Raw genomic sequence first — 23,087 nt, forward strand, 5'->3', positions numbered from 1 at the left:
TCTTCAACACATTGAAGGCAAGGAATTTTTAAGAACAAAGAGAGTAGGTCTCTTATGACAGAATTAGTCCCCAAATCAAGAACCCTTCCTCACCTGGGACTAGGGTGGTGCCCACTGAGGGCTCTGACCAGGGGCCTGGCCCCACGGGAGAACTTGCTCTCACAGAAACCTTGTATTTCATAGCAGTCCGCAGCTCAGGTACATTCAGCAAAGTCCCACTTATGTCAGGGAAAACTTGAGTGGTTTCAGGAAAGTCTTGGGTTGACACTTCCACCTCATAAGACCAGTTTTGCCAAGCAGAAGGGCCTAACCAGAAGAGTTAAACAATATTTCTGATCAGGATGACATCAGCAAGAGCAAACAAAGGGTTGTCACCTACCTACAGCCTCATCTTGAACGGAAGGGTGATTGAGCAGTTACACCTGTTACCCCACTAATCTCCAGTATTGACCATATGACTAAGACAGTGTCCATTCCATCATGCTACTCATTTGCTCCATTGAAGGACACATAACTGCCAACAAATTGGAGGACGCTATTCAGTCAAAGCTGTATGCTTGGCTGCATAGAATTGTCAGTGAGGTTTTTCAATAACATCACCAGGTGTAACCAAATGATGAATCTCTAGCACTATTTCTAGTGTTTATAAAGTACCTTCCTCCTAGAAACCCAAACAATACAAAAAAAAAAGGCCTATTAATTTTCAGCCATCTTTGACATATATACAGCAAACAGGCATAATTAACTTCTGTCTCAAAGTTAAAAATAGGCTATGTTTGCTAACCAGGGATTGGCAAGTTACAGCCCACAGGCCAAGTCTGGCCCACTGTCTCTTTTTGTAAATGAAGTTGTACTTGTACACAGCCACAGTTACTCATTCATATATTATCTATGGCTCTTTACACACTACAAGGGCAGAAGTGAATAGCTGTAACAGAGACCATATGACCCACAAAACTGAAAATATTTCTATCTGTTTCTTTTTAGAGAAAGTTTGCTAGCCTTTGTACTAGACAGTTTTAAGTGTTCTACTTACCCATCTTAATTTAATCTCTATGACAACCCCATAGAAAGATACACTTAACATTCCTATTTTCCAATAGTGGGAACTGATACACAGAATGGTTAACTAACTTGCCCAGTGTGGTTCTACTAATAAACTGCAAGACCAGCCTTTGAACCCATGCAGGCTGGCTCCAGAGCCCACCTGCTTAGCCATCACACACACTGTCTCTCCAGAGATGGAAGTTCAGGTTCACAGAGCTTTAGGGACTTGCTCACATTCATGCAAGATCTGAATGGATACAAAATCTCAACCTAAGCACTCTATCCTCCTAGCTATTACGTTCACTCAGACTAAAATGTCAGTGTCTGGCTCCTAGTAGACACTCAATAAATGTTTGAACCATTCTGTTGGCATATACCTGAGAAATACAGAGATCCTCCTAATGTAAAATTAGCAGGTGCAGAACAAATGTACAGACACTTTTTTGGGCCTAAGTATTACTTTTGGTTGATACCTAAATAATCATATATAGGTTCTCAAAACTGAGTTGCAATGTCACCAGGTCGAGCTTCCCTCTCCTTCCGGGGAGGTGGGTAACCACACTGGGGAGAGGCCACTCACTGGCTCCTATGGCGAGGGCAGGTGGCTTCCACTGAACGAGGGCCTGGTGGGAGCCAAACAGCACAGAGAGCTGCTGCAGGCAGCCTGGCAGGGGGTGTGGCTGCGTGTAGGAGCCAGAGATGACCATGTTATCAAACCCAAATTCTTCTATGTGGCTCAGGTCACATCCCACAATGAACTCATTAAATGAGGAAGAGTCCTGTTGGAAGATGGCCTTTCCATCTGTGACAAGGAAGTCATTGTTCTCACAAGCAAAGCTCTTCACATCAGCAAAGGGGACCTGAGCCAGGACACAATGGGAAGCAGAGCCATCCAGAAATGTTGACATGAAGACTCGGGTGGTATCATTGAAGTAAATGATTCGCTTGGACTGTGGCTTTACTACAAAGTCCTGTAATGTGCAGCTCTCCACAATACGGCTGGCTGCTGAGTCCCAACCAGACGTCACAGGGAGATCTACTCTGTAAATGCCGTCTCTCAGGAGGTAGAAGACATACCTGACAGAGGAACAAAAGAAGCCTCGTGTGATTCAGTGGAAGGGTGGATGGGTAACCTCGTAAGCCCATAGCTTTATCCTGCCGGGCAATCAGAACCATGTATCTCCCGAGTCACTAAGTACAGGCTTTCCCAAGGTGCAAAAGGGTAAAGGAATTTACTAGAGATATGCACTATTCTTCTAAGTTAGAAGTTGGAACATCAGAAAACTTTAACTTTACTTAAAATGCTTAGTCTTCTAATTATTATAGGTGCCTTTTTAAGGAATCATAGAATTTAAGAATATAAAGGGTCTTTAAAGATTTTTCTAATGAAGCCAACTCTTAAAGGAAAACATTTTATATAAAAACCACATGGCTGAACATGTTATTCATTATAAAACACTTTTCTCCAAATGCACAGATTCTTAAGTCTATTCCTGTCAATAAATTCCCCATGCATTGTGAATGATGAAATGGAAGAAAGCAAAAATATTTATGTCAATTTTTTCAAACCACACAGTTATTTTTTTGCAACAAAGAATATTTGCCACATCTACTTTGCAATTGCAGTGGTCTAAGCTTCCTTTTAATATTTACAATTGAGTGGGGCAACAGAGCTACCATTTTACAAATAATGAAGAAATACCCAATATGTGAGTAAAACAGCTGGGAAACCACCCACCAGTCAGGAGAAGGGAGCCACTGAAGAATTTTGATTTAGTGGGTGAAGTTCATTATCCTCAGAATGAGTCATTTTGTAAAATTGCCAGCAATGTTGCATTTCATAGGATCTTGGACTTTTACAAATGAGGAAAACAATATCCAGAGAGTCCAAAGGACTTGCCCTGTATTACAGGGTTTTTAAAATATATTCTATAATTCAGTAATACATTTGAACCTAAGATAAAATAATTTCTAGTAAATTAGGTACATGTATGAATAGAAAATCTTGATTTTAAATTTATAACAAAGTCTTTTTTTCAAGGTCAATTTATGAGAATAAAGATTGACATGGGCTATTTTTTCCATTCAAAACAAAAGCAACTTTATTCCTACAGGAAAGAAAATGTGTAATCTTACAAACACTGACCTTAGTTATTAGTTATTAACCTACAATTATCTGGTCATATTTAATTATAACCCCCAAACAGCTTCTTACATTTTATCCTTCACACATATGTGCATTTGGAGGTCACAAAATATTTTCTCAGAGAATATTCATTTCACCCTCAGAATAACCCAACTGGGCACTAGTGACTTGCCCATATGGATAGATAAAACAAAGGTCACAGACATGAATTTGCTTGCTTGAGGTCCTACTGCAATTCAGTGGCACAATTGAGCTAAAAATGTGTCCATTTTATTTGGGAAAAGTAGTTCTTTATAATGGAAAATTTTTACTTGTTATTAACCATCAAGTCCTATGTCCTCAGGTGACTATCAGCAATATTCTCGATAAACCAGCTTCTTGATAAGTGTGAGAACCAGACCAGAGAAACGAACTGGCATTGAATTGCTCAGCAAAAGAAACAGTGCAACAGAAAGAAGAAATGGAGGTAGGAACGGCTTCCTGGGGAGAGCGCTGAAGAGGCAATGAGACCATGAGTCCTGCCATAAAATTGTGACGAATCCAAGACTGGAACCCAAGTCTCTGAGTCCCAGAAAAGAGGTCTTTCCCACATATGTACATTGTACTAAGAAGGAGAGAGAGAAAACTACTAAAACTGGAGAAATTATGGATCAAGTATAAGAAAAATTTCCTTGTAGCTCTACAGAATAAAAACTTTGCCTGGATTTAATTAAATTCAAAATAAGATACATAGATTGGCTCATCTCACACCATAATGTTTCATTAGCAAGCAAGTTTCCCAGAGGTTCTTGCCAACAGACAAGAATTCATATTTACAAGGCTAATAACTTACCCATTGTATGAGTCAGCCACAACTATTCAGGGTGCAATAATTGAGGGAGTAGTAATTTCCTCAATGTTTGAGCAGTTCTCTAAATCACAGAGACATACCTAGAGAGTCAAAAACACATCAGGAGGATTCGTTTCTGTCTGTATTCAATTTGGCCAATGATGATTTCTTGAGTATCTGTTCTGTGCTTAGAATTGTGCTGAGTACATTTCAAAAACATAAAAAAGCCCTTAAAAGTCAGTTTTATGTCCTTTACCCTAAATTTATATCCTATCAGCATCAATGAAATTCAGCACCTAATTTCCTGGCTTGTGGAGGCATTCATCCTTTTTGAGTATTTAAGCTGTATCTACGCTAATGGTTTTCCAGCAATAGTGACTGAGAGAAGCCTGTCCTTTTCAAGGAAGGAAACTTGAAATATGTCAAGACTGTGTCTCCTCAAAGGTTTGGTAATACTGTATTTTCAGAAACCTACTAAAGTTACCCCTGGTTATTATGTAATTCAAAATGTTTGCAGCTGATTTTGATCATGATTGGCAGTTTTACCTCATAATAACACAGGTACCACCATTATTCTATGGATGATGAATTATCAGTAGTATAAACTCACGGATTTGAAAATTCACAAAGATGATTTAATGTGAGGTCATGACTAGTACTATGTAAAGTCTAGACTCCCATATAGAACAGATCTATGATTCTTTGCTAATCTAGTGTCTCAAACATAATAAATACTCAATGAGTATTTATTGAATTAAAGAAAGAATTATCTGTACTTATAAAATTACTTAATTATGCACATGAATAAGCAATATCTCGTTATTCACTTTAAATTCTCAGACTAACCAGTCCATCCATGATGAAATACATTCTCTGATAAAGCCAGTCTATGGAGATGGAAGAAATTAATCCTGAACCTCTGTAAAAAATTCTTAGACCAGACATATTAGACATGTTAGCAACCTCCTTGACCCCATATAAGAGTTCAGAAAAATAAATAACTTGCTGGTGGACATCAACTGATATTCCTAGAAAAGCCAAAAGATACATGTATAAACACATTTTAAAAACTTGAGAAACAGAATTTATTTGTTTAATTTTTAATAAAGAGGTTAAATAGATGTCAACCTGAATCTTTTTACTATGGCACATTTCTATTATACTTACCTGTAATATTATGGTGTATAGCATCTGACTGAAGGCACTGTGCTTCGTCTACTAAATGTTTTAAAGATCTCTTTCTTAGAGAAGTTTTTCTGGATAAAAAGAGCCATTTTTCCTCTTCTTGAACTAAAACAACATCATGACTTACAGATAGACCAACCACATGCACATTGAAACAAAAAAGATTAATAACACCCTTCAAAACAAGCTAGCACTTGAAAGAAGCAGGCCAGATTTTCTCTGAAGGCACTGGGGCATTTCAACTGTGGTATAATCACATGATTCAGTGAGTAGAGGTAGGAAGTACAGGGCCAAAAATGTAGGATTTATGTGAATATGCCCCTTAATGTCCCTAAATGCCCCAAAATAACATCATATGAAGCATCACCATTCTCAACAGCCCCACCCCGGAAGGAGCTCAGTTCCTTATCCTTAGTTGTGAGAACCTGACTGCTTGGTGGAGGTGGTACAGCCCAGGCCAGAGTGGGTTGTGACACACATACAGAGAGTCATTGGTTGTCTCCATTTTGTCTTCCACTGTCTTTTCCTTGGAGCAGGAGAAAAGCCCTGGAGGACTGAGATTTGAGGCCTGCTGAGCTCTGCCTGGTGCCCTGCTCAGCTGGAGGCTGACACACTGTGCAACTTTCAGGGCAATTAATGAATGTTACGCAATGATCACAGTAACAACCTAAGCCTGCTCTATATTTCACTCGCCCTTTGCACATGCTTCTTGAATGACAAAAATACCTCTCCTTTCCTGGAGTCTCCTAACAGCAGAAAACACCGAAGGCTGGTGAGAGATGACATTGAGTACATACTGGCACAGGCATGTGCAGACTGGGGCAGGAGGAGATTAAGTCACCAAATGGGTTTCTGGTGAAAATAGAACAGACTTCCTGAATGCTGAATCTCTGTGTGGATCTTTACTAGTTTCCCCAACATATTTCTGGTGTTCCTTGGAAAGCATGTTCATTTATTTTGCTCACATTAGCATTGTGCCATAATTATTCAGTCACTCAAGGCAATTATTAAATTGCCAAAGTCAAAAAAAAAGGCACTTGTAAAATAATAACAAAAAAGAATTTGGTAGATTGAATATTCAGAATGCTATAGTGCAAATTATTACATCCAGACATATTTAAAAACCTGAAGGAGACTGGAAGAAAAAGATATATGATATATATTAAATGGTGATACATAAAATAATACAGTGAGGGCAGAAAGGTTGTTCATATCCCCTACTATGTAAAGGTTAGTCATAATCACTAGCAATTTCAACTGAAACCAAGGGTTTGCTTGAGGCCATTTTTTTTTATCCCTAAATTTTGTCATTCTAATTTTTAAATTCCTAAATTCTAATGTGAAAACCTTTGGCTTAACAATTTACTTTCATTTGTTAAATATGGGGATTCACTTAAAACTGAAAGCTTACCAAGAACCCAAAAAACAGTGAGTGCCTGTTTGGGCAGAAGAGTTGGGGTCTTGAAACCACCTGATGACCTTATACCTTCAAGATCTGAACTCACCCTTGCTACACCCTCAGTTCCCATGTAACAGATGGAACCCCTCTGGGCCATACCTGCTGGGGATGAAGTGGTAATACTAGATTCTGCTTCCAGCCCCTCACCAGCTTCATTTACTGCTGCAATAGAAAACCTATTCCAAAAACAATTTGAAGAGATGTGTTTTACATGGCATACTGTGAACGTGAGATAAAAATAGAAGCAACCATGTTTCTTAAAGTAACATGTGGCAATGAATGTATTTGGTCACATAGTGCCCTGTCAAGCACTAAAATGACCATCAATCACATCCTTGTTTGCATTCCCCATAGAACAGTTCGGGGTCACAGAGGTCAAAAGCTGAACTCTGCTATCTACATGACCCCCATTCCCACCCTAATTTAAAGAGGACTTAGTAAATGCCAGAAAAGTTAACAATAATAAAATAATCCTCCTGATGGTTAATAAAAAATATCATTAACAGAATATCACCTCCCTACTTTCTTCTTGTTGGATTAAATGAAGAAATGGTATTTATGATGTCTTTATCAGCTCATATTTATAAATATCCTCTGAATATAATAGAAACACTTAAGAATGACTTTGCTTAGGATGATGCAATCTAATTAACATATAAACTTGAGGAAAACCACAATAACTTCATCCCAGCAACACAAAGACACTGGGATTTCTCAAAATACATTTAAACCATTTTTAAATCATATTTCTTAAGTAATTCTCATGCCTGCAGCCGTTGTGGGTACCTTTTCCTTGCACCACTTAATTCTTACCTGTAGGTGGTGTTCGGCAGAGTGGAGTAAAACTGGAAACTGGTTCTCTGTGTCCCTGAATCTAATTTTTGATTTTTGCTGATTAGCCTTAAGTTATAACCCAAAATAGGTCCACCTGGGAATTGGGGTGGATCCCAACTGACTTCCACTGTGTCGGGACTTGAGCTCTCGATATTTCTAATGAAAGGAGCAGTTTCAGGAACTGGAAGAGATAATGGTGACATAGTAAACAGAAAAATATACATGGAAAAAATGTAAATAGGATAGGAAAAACATCTTGTTTGTTGAAAACCTAGCATAAATGAAGCTTTTTTATTAATATTCTAAATAAGTGATAGAGAGAAGGTGGTAAGATTCTATGAGCTGCAAACTTTTGATTCCTAAATGATACCGGTTAGCTCCTTTTCTAAGGGACTCTTTTGAATGTTATTTTCCTCACTTCTAATTTATGAGATAAAATTAAATGTGGAAGCATTCCAATAGGGTAAGTATTCTAGAAAAAAAGTCATTAAAAATTTCCAGAGACATAAGTGAGTTGAAACGTGAGATAGAACCAGGTTAGGAAAGACAAGAGAATCTGTAACAAAATGGGAGTCAATAATTAACATGAGTTGAAAGAAGTAATTCCTGGGCCTTCTCACCGGCTGGAGTGCCATGGCCTGACCAGTGCCAGCTGAAGATCGGGTTCAGATAAGCCTGAATTAGACCAGTCTGCTTTGCTTTCATTGGCTAAAGCTGGGCAGACCCAGACTGTACCTTGCCTCCCCCCAGCTGCCAAGTTCCTGGGGATCCAGTGTCACTGTGCTTTAGTAGCACGTCTTCCCCTGTGAAGGATGACGGGAGCATGCAGTGATTAATTAAGATTTGAAGTGGCAAAAAAACAAAGGAAAACAAATGACCTAACAGCCTATCTTCCATCCAGGTCTGTTTTTCATATGTTCCAACCCCTGAAACCACACTCTCTTATTTCCTCTTTCCACAGACAGGCGTACTTTGATGTCATTTTGTTTCTGAATAGACTTCTCCCTCTGAACGCTTTTGACAAATGCTCTGCCTCATCCCTGACTCCTGAGAATTGGGAGAAATCAGTTCAGTAGTCACAGTGGATGAGTTTGAACAAGGCCTCTTAATCTATCCCTCAGCCTTTCTCAACTACAACTCTTCCCCACTTCAGACTAATCTTTGGCAAACACAAACAGCCTTGTGTCATTCCTCTGCTCCGTGCACTCAGTCACCTGGGTGAACAGAGAAGTAGGAATCATCTCCCACTAATTAGAATCAGGGTATCAAAAACCAAACTCATTATGGTCAATGTTCGGACATGACTGCTCCACTTCAAGCAAGTTGGATTCCATCTACATGGTGAGCTGTGATTATTGCCCACATCTCCCCCACAAAAGTCCTCCCTGAAAGGCTGCTCTGGTTAGGCAAGGTGCTCCTCACCTGATAACTACTCCACTTGAGTAAGAAATTATCTTCATAAAGGCCCCATTTAAAAGGCAATAATGCCATCTAAACTCATATATTTCCCATATCTAAAAGAGAAAAGGCCATGAGGTAATGGAACACAAAATGGATGTTTATAAGTTTTGATGTGGCTAGAAAAGTGAGAGAGAATTGGAGCATGAGGTGCTCTCCATGGAAAGGACACCCAGGGTAGACCTGGGACACCCACAGCATATGTGGGCTTGCATATCCAGGAGAAAGGTCCAGAAATAATTTTTTTAATCTAATATCTTCTTCATTATTTTTATTTCACTAACCATGGACCATGGTATCTCTCCAGCACTGGAAAATGTTCCAGCATCAGTAGAGTACAGGAGGCATTGCTTTGAAAACAGAAGGGTCTATGTATTCTTCTCTGATTGGAATATGTCAAACATGGCCCTGGGCCATGATCTGAGGTTCTAAGGATACTCAGGAAATAATCAGCAGAGGTGGCCACACATACACTAAAATCTGATAAGCAGTAAGAGGGAACTGAGCAGGACAGAGGGAAATGCCTCAACCAGCTTCACCAGCTCTCCAGCTGTGCTCAGGTCCAGGGCCCCATTCCATCCGAGGGTCTCTGCGCACAGCGAGTCCCCAGAACTGAGGGGTGGGGACAGCTAACATCTGGCCTGGAGTAAGTCCTAAGTCCATGCAACTAGCTCTGAGGTTGAGGGCACCAGACAAGCCTCCTCCACTGCCTGTCCCAGGCATTCTCCTCCCGAAAATGCTCTCAGCTTGAGTCCTTTTCCTGGTGTGTGAGTCACACCTTCAAAAGAAGAAATCAGAGTAAGCTCCAATCTAAGTACTTTTTTAAAAGTCTGATAAAATGGTAAAAGATTATAATAACCTCCTAGCTGGTCTCTCTATCTCTGTCCTATCCAGCCTCTGTCACTCCCTCAATAAGTCCTACACAGTTACCAAATTAACTTTTGAAGGAGGATGTGAAGCAGTTACTTCTCTGCTTTTTAGGCTCATTCTGACTACCTTACTTAATACTGCAGCCTGCCTCTCCTTCCCTCTGACTCCCCATTTCCAAGCCCCCTGCTCAAAATGTTCCTCTTGCCAAGCACACAGCACCTTCCCAAGAACAATATATGTTCCTTATTTATTATGTTTACTACTTAGAGTATTTCTCCCTGACCAAAATGTGAGTTCCATAGGAGCAGGGGTTTTTGTTTTGCTCACAGAGGCAAAGTCAGCCCCAAGAACAGTATTTGGCACAGATAGGTACTCAATTGTTGAATGGATCAACTAATAAAGAATTAGGTTCATTTTATTATTTAAAATAAAAACCAACTAAGCCAAAGTTTGGAACAATTTCCCTATTTCATAAGCAATACGTGCACACCATACCTCCATAGGGATGAGTCCTGTAACTGGGACCTGGGGAAGAATGCAGTTGCAGCTGAGCTGTGAAGATCCAGACCACTCGAAAATTATATTCCGTGAAAGGATGCAGGGGCTCTACCACATATGAGAGCTTGGACACGGCCTACAACCACAAGAGACCAAAAACCAGCATTTACAGAATCACCACCGTACAGTGTGCCTAAAGAGCACAGGGCAGTTCGAAGATCTTTTGGATGGAGGGTGATCCAGCACTGGCCACCTCAGGTGTAGCAGGGCCCTGGAGCTTAAGGCTGAGCGGTCCAGACACCAGTCTGCACAAATCACACAGAAAGGCTTTCCTTCAAAATTAAAAAATTATGAATTCAATAACTTGGCATTTACCTCAAGACTTAATTTTAATTTTCTATGGTGATATACTTGCTGTTTGGGGATTATTTTTCTCTGACCTTGCCCATGTTTTCCTAAAAGTGACAGTTTTGGGTGACCTTCCTGCCCTCCATCCTAGTTGGAATCATTTTAGGTGAGATGGGAAGATAGTGCTCAATGGTATGAGAGCTTGGTTATGGGATACTGCACTGAGGGAACAGTACATATGTCCAATAATACAGTGTCCTCAAAAATAAAGGTTTTAGCATCAATGTATTACAGAGTGGCAGAGATTAAAGTTCATCTGATCTGACCACTCATTTTATGTTTGAATTTTCTCTATTAGAATGTCTCTATGCCTATAATTGTATGTAGTGAATTGGCAGTCTGTGTTTAGATACCCAGGAAGGTTCTCTACCTCAGTGTATGTCCAGCTTCCAGGAAGCCGTGCATATTTCCACTGAATGATGTACTTTACTCCAGAGACGTTGGCAGCCTTCCATCGTAATGTCACACCATGGCTTCCAATGGAAGAAGCAAAGGGTGCAGTGGGGAGACCTGCATTTTCTGGAGAGAAAACAAGGTTTCACACACAGTGCACTCCTGTCTGTCAGAACAGGAGAGAGGGAGCCTGTTTCATCTAGTGTCCTCAGGTTTCTCGTTACATCGTGCCACAGTAATTCACCCAAATTTACATTCAGTTGGCTTATATTTTAAAATCAGTCATTCAGTCTGGCATCTTATTTTCCCCAAAAAATTCACTGTTATCTTTGAAGATAGTCTTCTTCTTTACAGGCAAGCAACACGGAGTGTTCTGGGACTGTCCAGTTGTCTGTCATGTTACCACTTCCTTGTAGGCAGGAGGGGTGGGTGCCCAGAGCATGTTTGGAGCACAGCAGAATCACCCTTTGTCCCAGGACATGTATCCCAAGACACTTTTGAAAATTTACACTATAATTTCGTTGTTATTGGTCATCTTGTCAATAAATTATTTTTATATGTGCAAGTAACTATCTTTACTCTGAAGGATTTTATAGTCAATTGTTTTATTTTACAAACTATTTCATAACTTCTAGAGATTAGTGACATTGCAACTGGCAACACATTTAATGGTGCTACTTCCTAGACACTGAACAAGGGGTAGACTTATGAATGATTGGTACCACATTGAAATTTTTCTATTTTCCAAAATTGTGACTAACTTAATGCTTCAGTTTTGTTGTTCCCCTTTTCTTATTGTGAATAAAATTTCTATCATAACCATTTTTAAGTGTACAGTTCAGAGGTACTAAGTACATTCACACTGCTGTGCAACCACCACCACCATCTGTCTCCAGAATTCTTCATCTTGAAAAACTGAACATCTACCCATTAAACATTAACTCCGCATACCTCCTCCCCCAAGTCTCTGGAAAACACCATTCTACTTTCTGTCTCTATGATTTTGAATACATGTACCTCCTGTGAGTGGGACCAAACAGTGTTTGGCTTTTTGTGACTGACTTATTTCACTTAGCAGAATGTCCTCAAGGTTCATCTATATTGCAGCATACTCAGAATTTCCCTCCTTTTTTTTTTTTTTGAGAGGGCATCTCCCATATTTATTGATCAAATGGTTGTTAACAACAAAAAAATTCTGTATAGAGGACTCAATGCTCAATGCACAATCATTAATCCACCCCAAGCCTAATTCTCGCCAGTCTCCAATCTTCTGAAGCATAATGAACAAGTTCTTACATGGTGAACAAATTCTTACATAGTGAATAAGTTCTTAAATGGTGAACAGTACAAGGGCAGTCATCACAGAAACTTTCGGTTTTGATCACACATTATGAACTATAAACAATCAGGTCGAATATGAATATTTGTTTGATTTTTATACTTGATTTATATGTGGATCCCACATTTCTCCCTTATTATTATTATTTTTTTTATTTTTAATAAAATGCTGAAGTGGTAGGTAGATGCAAGATAAAGGTAGAAAACATAGTTTAGTGTTGTAAGAGAGCAAATGTAGATGATCAGGTATGTGCCTGTAGACTATGTGTTAATCCAAGCTAGGCAAAGGCATTAAAACATCCACAGATGCAGAAGATTTCTCTCAAAACAGGGGGGGTGAGGTTCTAAGCCTCACCACTGTTGATCCCCAATTTCTCACCTGATGGCCCCCCTGTGACTGTGCCTGTCTTAGGTTGTTCCTCCCTTGAGTAATCTTACCCATCTCTGGCTAACCAGTCATCTTCTGGGGCCATACAATTTCCCTCCTTTTTAAAGCAGAATAACATTCCATCAAATTTTACTTATCCGTTCATCACCAATGAACACTTGGGCAGCGCTTCCATATTTTAACTACTGTGAATTCAATATGTGTGTATTACATGGGTGTATACATCTCTCTCAAGACCCTGCTGTCTTTGAGCGCAACCCAGAAGCAGCACTGCTGGATTATATGGTAATTCATCATTAATTTTTTGAGTAACCACTGTGCTGTTTACCACAGATGCTCTATTGTTTTACATTTCCACCACTAGTACCCAAGTTCCAATTCCTACATGTCCTTTTCAACACTTTCAATTTTCCTTTCCTTTTTTTTAGTGTAGCCATCCTCATGGACATGAGGTAGTATTTCACTGTAATTTGCATTTCCTTAATGATTTAATGATGCTGAATATCTTTTCATGCGCTTATTGGCCATTTGTATATCTTCTTTGGGGAAATGTCTATTCAAGTCTTTTGCCCATTTTGAATCACATTGTTTGGATTTTTTGTTGAGTTTTAGGACTTCTCTATATATTCTGGGTATTAATCCATAATCAGATACATGAATGCAAATATTTTTTCCAATTCTGTTGTTGCCTTTTTACTCTGTTGCTAGTGTCTATTGAAAAATAATTATTTTTAATTTTAAAGCAGTCCAATTTGTCTATTTTTACTTTTGTTGTCAGCGACTTTGGCATCACATCCAATTAAGTCATTGCCAAATCCAGTGCTGTAAGGCTTTTGCCCTATGTTTTCATCTAAATGTTTTATAGTTTTAGGTCATATATTTAGGTCACAGATCCATTTTGAGTTAATTTAGTATATGATGTTTTATAAGGGCCCAAGTTCATTCTTTTTCATCTGTATGATAGTTTTCCCAGCACCATTTCTTGAAATGATTGTCTTTTCTCCACTGAACTGTCTTGGCATCCTTGTCAAAAATCATTTGGCTGCATATATAAGGATTCATTTCTGAACTCCCTATTCTAGTGCATTGGTCCAGATGTCTGTCCTTATGCCAGTACTACACTGTTTACACTGTTTTTATTTCTATACCTTTGTAGTAAGTTTGAAATCAGAATCTGTGAGTCCTCCAGCTTTGTCCTTCTTTTCAAGAATTGGGGTCCTTTGAGACTCGGTATAAATTTTAGGGTGGGCCTTTCTATTCCTGCAAAACACATTTGGATTTTGACAGGGATTACATTAAATATATAGATTGCTTTGCATTAGTATTGACATCTTAACAATATTTAGGCTTTCAATCCATGAATATAGGATATCTTTCCATTTATTTATGTCTTCTTTAATTTGCTTCAGAAATGTTTTATAGTTTTCATTTTGTCTTTCACCTCCTTCGTTAATTCCCAAGTATTTTATTTTTTTTGATGCTATTCTAAATAGAATTGTTTTCTCTTAATTTCCTTTTCAGGTTGTTCATTGTTAGTGAATAGAAATGAAACTGAGTTTCTTATGTTGAATTTGTATCCTGCTACTTTGCTGAATTCGTTTATTAGTTCTAACAGGTTTTTGGTATCTTTCTACTTATAAGATCATATTATCTGTAAACAGAGATAATTATCCTCTCAAATTTGGATGCCTTTTCTACCTTTTTTCTAGTTGCTCTGACTAGGACTTCTAATGCTATATTGGACAGAAGTAAAAGCAGACATCTTTCTCTTGTTCCTGATCTTAAAAGGATAAGCTTTCTTATATAGAAAAAGGATCACTACTCTTTTTGAGAAAGTATAATTTTTTGAAAGGAGATTAAAATGGTTAAATATAAACTCCCATGACCTCACTATTTCTGGTTAAAAGTTGACACAATTACTGATCATTATAGATAACAATCTGGACCTATTGAAGTCTGTACTACTAGAATACTCCGTGACCCAGAAAAAAGAATGTCTTTGTAATCTGAGGGTCTAGCCTACAGAGAGGTTTAGCAAAATCTTTCTCTGCTAATTCTCCTATTTTCCAGTTTATTTTGGCTATTATAACTATGCAAGCAAAGCACAGTTCCACTTTTCCCTTCTTTTATAGTGTAAGATGTTCAGTAGTATGTAATGGAATATGCTGTGGGATACCTGTGTGAAAATAGAGGAAATCTCACTTAAGGTGGAGTCAGAGCCCTGAGGGGGGGTGCTGTGATTCCACGTGACACTTGCTGCAGCCCACCTACCCAAAAGGAAGAGTGAGGAATTATGTTGACCAGGGAGGACATTTTTCACATGGGAATTTCATCTCCTGTTTTAATAAAAAAAAAAAAAGGAAGGAAGCTCTCTCTCTGCCTCAGCAGCAATGCACTAACTAATCAGAAACCATCACAACCTTGAACTCTTCTTCTCCAATGACCTTTTGTCAAATCAACCCTCCCCAATTTCCTCCTTTCCTCTATAAAGGCAAGCTTCTCTCTTTTGTTCTCCCTACTTGCCTACCCAAATTGCAATTCCTCTGCTATTCATTGGATAAACTCTTATTGCTAGTAAAATAACTGGCTATTTTATTTTTAAGATTGACACCTTAAAGAGGAGTTCAGTGATGGATTTGTCAGCAGAGTAAGACAGAAGAATCAGGAGCACTGGGAAGGGTATAAGCTGAGAATTGGGCAGAAGAAGCCATTTATATAAGAACAAGTAAATGTGCATTTCATAGCTAAACATAGACATAAGTTTTGAAGCCATGGTGATGCATGTGGAAAAATGGAGGTAAAGTAGATTTGTTCTAGAATATCAAGACAATAATTAACTAAATAAGAAACAGAGGTTGGGCTGATATACATAGCAGAGTGGATAAGAAAAGGCTCTGGAATAAAATAGTTGTGTTAAAATTCAAGTGTCGTCAATACTGCAGAAACCACTGAAGAATTAACTCACTTGGACAAAGCCATTTAGACACACCCAATCTGCTCTGTAATCAGGCGAGGGAACTGGGGACATGTACAGCCAATCCCCTACGTAACTCAAAATCCAAAACTGAGAAGCATAGTTTCTATACATTCTGCTATTATCCCAGATCGTTGCAGGGAGCAATGCATGCTCTACTGAGTAACTCTACTGAATAATGAAGTGTGTATTAAATAAAATATTCCTATATTTTCAGTTCATTAAAACGGTGATATTTCCTGACACAAAGTCGGCTCAGGATTCACATTTGTCTCACTCATAAAGATATTTAGTCCCACTGAACTAGGACAAAAATCTCAAGTCCTAAACACCAGGCATAGGAAGTGTTTCCCCTCTTTTGCTCTGAAAGAAGAGTCCTGCCGAGTTTCTATCACAATGGCTTCCAACCTGAAATTAATTGAATTTGAACTTATTGATATATATAGTAACATACCGAGATGTAGAAGTCTAGATATCTTAAGAGGTGGTTCCTTGTCCTACCCAATCCCAGGCCCATGGAGTGGAGATCATTTTCAGAAACAGAGGCAACCTTGCTTACCCAGCACTTCCTCTTCATAGGCACCTTCAGCGCTGCGGCAGCCCACCTCGCAGGATTCCCGCTGCTGAGAAGCCAGCCCGCCGGCCAGCGCAGCCTTTGTTCTGCTGCTGCTGCTGAGCTTCAGCTAAATATCGAAATATGAATCCATGATATGTAAGTATTCTTGTATATCATTTATTTCAACAGTAATACTTGAAGTCTTCGTTTGCTAGTGGGATAGAAACGGGATAGCAAACAGTACCTCTCAAACTTTTTTGACCATGTCCCCAATTTCAAAACACATTTAACAAAACAACTCAGAAACATACAATTGGAGGAAAAAAGATTCTTGAAACAGTGCTTACTTTTTTTCCCTTTTGAAGTTATATTGAGATATAGTTCACATACCATAAAATTACCCACTTAAAGCACCAGTTCAGTGGTTTTTAGTATAGTCACAAAATTGAGTAATCACCACTACAATCTAATTTTGGAACATTTTTTTCCCCAAAAGGAAATCCTGTTCCTGTGATGCTATCTTCCATGTTCTATTCTATTCTATTTCATTTTGTTTATTGTCTCTTTTTTCCACTGAATTGATTTTATGAACCTCTAATAGTGACACACCACAGCTTGAAAAGAACACTAGCTCAAAATGCAATTATATGTTTGTCATCTTGGTCAAAGGTTTAGTTTAGTGAGCTAATAACCTAACACTTGAGCCAAAAATGATGCCTATTTATTTTTATATCCATGTTTTCTTTGAAAAAAAATTTTTAAAGACTATTAAATTTTACATTAACTGAACAGTTTAATGGATGTCTTAATACCAATGCTAAATTTTAAGGTCTACAAAAACCTAATGATGATTAACATTTTATTTCATTAACCAAAAACAGAGTAAATGTTTTGGTAACTGAGACACAAATTTCCTGCAACTCTTATCAGATTCATTAGCATAGTTACAGAGGGGAAACAAAAACTTGGGGAAAAGACACACATTGTAAAACTACAACACAATCATATCCGTCTCCCTGCTCTCATTTAATTTATAATTATAGTACCTAAGACAACATGCTATTGTTTCTCATGATAATGATGGAAACCATGACAATGCATTTGTCCTCAACATCCCAGGTAGAGAAGGGCTGTAATTTGCAAATACTAGCTGTCCTATGTTTGATCTGCATACTCAAAGGAAGTGCAGCTGATAAAACAGGATTTGCTAGTAAAGGATTAATTTAAATACCTTATTTTGGGCTCAGGATTATTAAACTTGAGGGTTTAGTATACTTTTCACATCCTCTTTGCAGTTTTCAGTAAAATACATTCAACACATTCACTGACTGCAAAGAATAAATGTACTAAGTGGCAGCAAAATTATAATGTAACATGGAATTTTTGTTTTCAAGAAATGAAACTAAAAAAGAAGAAAGGAGATGGAATAATGTTTATTTGGAAATATAGCTAGTCCTGACTATCAGAGAAATTCTCGGCTTCTCCTTCATTTTCTCAGGGGAAAATTCATTAATAAAATTCTGATCTACCTAGGAGTTTAAAATTTTTGTTTTGTTTTGTTTACTTTTGTGAAGCTTGAACTTTTTCCAGATGTATTGAGATATAATTGACATATATAAGCTTAAGGTGTACAACATGTTGATTTGGTACATTTATGTATTGCAAATGATTACCCCCATAGTGTTAGCTGACACTTCTATCCCATCACAAAATTAGCGTTTCTTTTTTTGGTGAGAACATTTAAGATCTACTCTCTTGGCAACATTCAAGTATATAAGGCAGTATGATTAGCTATAATGACCATGCTGTACATAGGATCCCCAGAACTTAGTAATATTATAACTGGAAGTTTCTACTCTAAAGAATTTAAATGCTACCTCAAGTGAAGCCAAAACAATGGATTAGGTTTTTATCTCTCTCTTTCTCTCTTCAATCTACAGTTGGATTTTAAATGAAGTTATCCAGTGTTTCTCAACCTTGAGTTGCTTAGAGAGAATCTGAAGGTGGTTGGATTCAAGGGAGTCAAAGAATCTAAGCACAAAGCCCCTGGATGGGGCATGCCCAGGCTACTGAGCTGCCATTCCCATCTAGGAAGCCAAGCATACTTCCCAGGGACTAAATCAGCCTCATATCTCAATTCCCACCCATATTCCCATTTTCCCACAGTAGTAAGACCATCTTCACCATCATCCCTTTGGCTCCACTCCTGTGTTTCCCACCCTGGCACACATGCTATCAGTGCCTTTGCTATTCCTGTAACACAAGAAGAACATCACCCCCCAGGCTACCTCTAGTGCAGCCTTTCCATGTGAACTGTGACTTCACTTCCTAAAAAAATCATTCATTCATTCAAAGAATATTTCAGGACCTTTTATGTGCCAAGTACTATGTTAGGCTGTAGGGATCTGACAGCAAACAAGACAGGTTAAGTTACCTGCCTTCATAGAATGTACATTATCTTCGAAAGGGACAAACAATAACTGAGTAAAAAACATTTTAAACTAAAACACATTGAAAGGTACTATAAATAAAATAAGTCAAAAGCACAGTGACTGATTAGGCAAAAGTCTTACTTTAGTTAGGGTGATCAGGAAGAACCATGCAAAGGTGACCCTCGAAGCAAGACCTGAGTGATTAGAAGAAGCTGGACTTGTAAAGATCTGGGCAAGGACAAAAGCCTTGAAATGCACCCCCAATATTCAAAGAAGAGGGAAAGGCCAGTGTGGTGGGCACAGAGAACAGGAAGAGGGGTGCAGGATGAAGCAGGGGAGCCAGCAAACGTTGATAGATGGCAATTTTTCTCAAATGGCAATGAGAAGCCATAAAAACGTTTCTAAGAACAATATATCTAATTTGTGTTTTAACTTATCAAGAATAAGCTGTCTCACTTGTCGTCACCATTTTCCAAGTTATATTTTGCTAAGCTATCACTTCCAAGATCATTTCCAAGGAACATGCACAAAAATTCCCAGCTTCCCAGGATGAAGCATTAATGGTTGAGGAGTTTGATTTCCTAAACGTGTAGGTAGCTGAGTTAAAGTACACATCTATGTGTGTATCTACCTCTACTTCTATTTCTATATAGCATGTATTACTGTTCAGTTCTACTTTATTTAAAGTGTGACATTTTAAAGTAGAAAATAGCAAAGTACAAATAGAAAAGAACAGAATAATTATATAAGTTACAACACTGAGAGATGAGATTTATATTATATAAACACAGACAACTCGGCAACATGATAATTAACAGGGAACTACCACACTAGAAGCCTAATCCTGGGCTGCTTCAATGCTTGAGAGACTAACTATCTGTGGTTTTCTTGACACAATCCTTCTAAGGACTTTTTTTGAGGGGGTAATTTTGCTTTAATCACATAAAAAAGTTCTCGGGCATTTTTTTTATCTCAGTCAGGAAAAACTTTATCTATTTACAACTGGAGTGACTTTTCCCCTCTGATTTCTCTCTTCTTAACCAAACCCCTCCTTTATCCACTCCCAAGGAAAAATCACTCTGGCACAGAATAAGCACAAACTATTAAGAAAATATTCCAGTTTCATATTTTTCTGTTTTTATTTTTAGTTTCTACAAAAGGGAATTTTTCTATTTTATTAATTTTTATTAATGAATGATAATTTGTCCTCCTTCTCCAGAACAGATAGCTCTGTGTTCTGGTTTCAAACACATTTAAATAGAACACTACATAGATTTTAAACTGAGAAATGATGCATTTTCTTCACAAATACCTATTGTCAAATAACCTACAATGAATTCTAAAGGATATGGAGTCCAGGACAGTTGAAGATTGAGTAGGAAAAAACAAAAACCTAAGGAGAAGAGAAAACCAAGTACAGGGAGGGAAGCAGGGAGTGAGCCCTGAGAAAGCTTAGGCAGCCTCAGCCAGCACTAGGTCCCTTGTATGAGAACAGGGACTTTAAAAAGCTGTGTTTCAAAATGCTGTCAAAGGAAGTTTGTAGAATAAGGAAGAAAACTGCAACTACAGTGTTCTTTTCTAATGCACTCTATTTAATGATAGAGCTCTGTGATTTATGGGGAAGGAAATGAAATCAGCAGAGAGAAGGATATCCCTATGTGTTCCTCTACTTTTCTCCTCCACTACCCTCTCCCACCCAGGCCCCAGGAATTAGAACTTTTCAAACCAGATTAGAGTAATATATATGTGTGTATGTGAATGTGTGTGTGTATACACAAACACATACTTATACATTTATATGTACATGATAGATGTGCACAGAGGTATATAAACCAGCAAACATCTGTCAAAAACAGAGTCAAACAGTCATTTTTATACCCAGAGTAATAGCACTTCTAGGAGAAATGTTTCTCTGCACTGAGAACGACTCAGGTTTCTTCATTCGTATTAATAGCTCCTTAAAGACAAGGGATAAAGATGTGGGATTTGATGACATCTTTTTTGTAAGTGATTGCCAACTCACCTCACAAACAGTGGCATAGGTATCATTCTGCAGAGGAAAAGAGGAAAGTGACACTACTTAAAATTCTTTAAGTTGGAGATAATTTTATTGACATTTAGCTTTATATATTTCTTTCAAATTAATTTCTTGCCCCACCATTGACCAAAAAAAAAAACAATTAAAAAGCAATCAAAAGCAAGAGAGCCTGCAGCTGGGCCTTCTGTCCAGGCAGGCTAAAGCATTGAACAGCTGTAGAAATTGTTTACATCACTGGAAAATGTTGGAGCATGATGCCTACTGCAAAATCCCAGTCACCTAAGAAGTAATCTGTGATGGATCAGCTCAGAGAATGAAGTGGTTTTGGCAGACGCCCAATAGAGACAGAATCTGAAATGAAAACCACCAATAGCTCTAACTAGCAAAGGCCAGCAGGCTCCTCTGCCCAGGCTGGCCTACTGCCTGCACTGCCGCTGGCAGCAAACGGTACTTTCCACTCATCACTCAGCAAGTGCTGTGTAAGCACCTCTGGGGGTTCACTGTTCTGTACAGCAGACACAGCATGAACAAGATGGAGAGGGTTCCACCCCGATGGGCTTACAGGCCCGTGCAAAAGATACCAAATACATAACTCGACAAATGATTATTTAAATTGCAACTGTAGAAACTGCACCTGCTCCACTTTTTGGTAACATCCATTCTGTGAGGCACATGGTCACCATGTGAGAGGGAGCATAAAGAACTCTGAGGACAGACTGTACGAGACTATACACTCCCTCATAAACATCTGTGAGGACAGACTATACCTGAAAAGCTATGAGGACTATATGCAAGGAGAGGTTAATGTTCTTATTTAAATCTCAGTGGTATAATAATGACTATTAACAGAAAATGGTATTAGGATTACCCCAAAATTACCATGATCCTTATCAATTTAACCTCTAACCAGAACAACCTGAACAAGGAACCCACTTTTAAAAGACAAGATTCTTATTCATGTGATCAGAGTAATTGCAGTGTATCAGGTACTGTCCTTAGCAGGGAGATTCAATTATTATCCTAATTTATTGATGAGGAAAGTAAAGTTCCAAGGGTTTAAGTACCTTAACTAAGTTACATACCAAGTAGCAAAGCTGGGATAAATAAAAAATGAAAAATAAAGTATTTGAGGTGCACTTCCTACATATAGTGTAATAAACCCAACTGTGTGTGACCTCTGGATTAGATGCTGTAATGTTCCTTGTAGGGAAACTTTGAACATGATCTAGGCCTTGCTATCCAAAGCATGGACCAGGGACCATGAGCCCATTGCCTGGGAGCTTGTTACATGTATAGAATCTCAGGTCCTGCCAAAGACCTACTGAATCAGAATCTGCATTTTAAAAAGAACCCCAGATAATGGCACATGAAACTGTGAGAAGACCAGCACTAGGAAATTTTACAAATACCTAACATTTCTCTAAAAGGCCTTTATAGTTTGGAGTAATTTGCATTACTATCCCTGAGTCTCCTGTTTGCAGTACCTTCCCTTGGTCTCCAATTGCATGAGTAATGTTGATCTCAATTTTTTTGCCCATGACTATGTATGGCTATCTACTTTTCCTTTAGAGTCGAGAAAATTAATTGAAGGCCAATGGAAATTCAAATGGGAACCCTCTTAGACAACTTTTCTCTTGAGAGAAACATTAATTTTAAAATTGTATTTAGAATTTTAATTAATTAATTAAAAATAATTAAAATATTACTAAAAATTTTTTAATTTAAAATTTTCAATTAATTAATTAAAAATAATTAATACTTACACACTTTGAAGCACAGTTTTCCTGATCTACAGGATCCCAAAAATGACATCCTTGGATGCACTGCAAGACATAATAAGAGACAGAGTTGACTGAAGAAACATGACTTTTCTTGTCACCTGGAAGTACAACATAGTCACAAAAAACATTTCAGAAATAGGTATCTATCAAGGAATCTGTGACCTCAAAAGAACCGGGGCCTGGGGGATTCTAAGTAGAGCTGTCATATCTACAGAGAGCAGGGCCTGGTGTGGTTGCTGTGGGGTACCAGGGCTGCTCAGCCGGGGGTGGGCAGGCGTCGAATCCAGAGTGCCCAACTTGCACAATGCCCACTTGTTGCAGGGAAGGCCCAAGACAGCATGGCATGGAGCACATTGTATGTCCTTGGCATGTCCTCATGTGATAAGCAAAACTCAGAGCTGGGGACTCAACCAGAAGACAGCATATCAAAACCTTAATAGGGATACAGTTTGG

General features: G+C 38.4%; 1 protein-coding gene across 1 annotated transcript in view; it reads right to left on the reverse strand.

The window, feature by feature from the left end:
- The window catches only part of ROS1 (ROS proto-oncogene 1, receptor tyrosine kinase), a 127,099-nt gene that overhangs the window by 95,500 nt on the left and 8,512 nt on the right, over window positions 1-23,087 (reverse strand). The window contains 12 exon segments of the mRNA XM_073219445.1: window positions 94-306; window positions 1,628-2,124; window positions 4,026-4,123; window positions 4,869-5,050; window positions 5,190-5,312; window positions 6,766-6,842; window positions 7,480-7,681; window positions 10,324-10,462; window positions 11,105-11,253; window positions 16,387-16,510; window positions 20,839-20,865; window positions 22,617-22,676. Coding sequence (XP_073075546.1) covers window positions 94-306; window positions 1,628-2,124; window positions 4,026-4,123; window positions 4,869-5,050; window positions 5,190-5,312; window positions 6,766-6,842; window positions 7,480-7,681; window positions 10,324-10,462; window positions 11,105-11,253; window positions 16,387-16,510; window positions 20,839-20,865; window positions 22,617-22,676 — 1,891 coding nt within the window.

The sequence above is a fragment of the Manis javanica genome, chromosome 13 (genome assembly GCF_040802235.1).
Source record: "Manis javanica isolate MJ-LG chromosome 13, MJ_LKY, whole genome shotgun sequence".
In the NCBI taxonomy this organism is placed as follows: domain Eukaryota; kingdom Metazoa; phylum Chordata; class Mammalia; order Pholidota; family Manidae; genus Manis; species Manis javanica.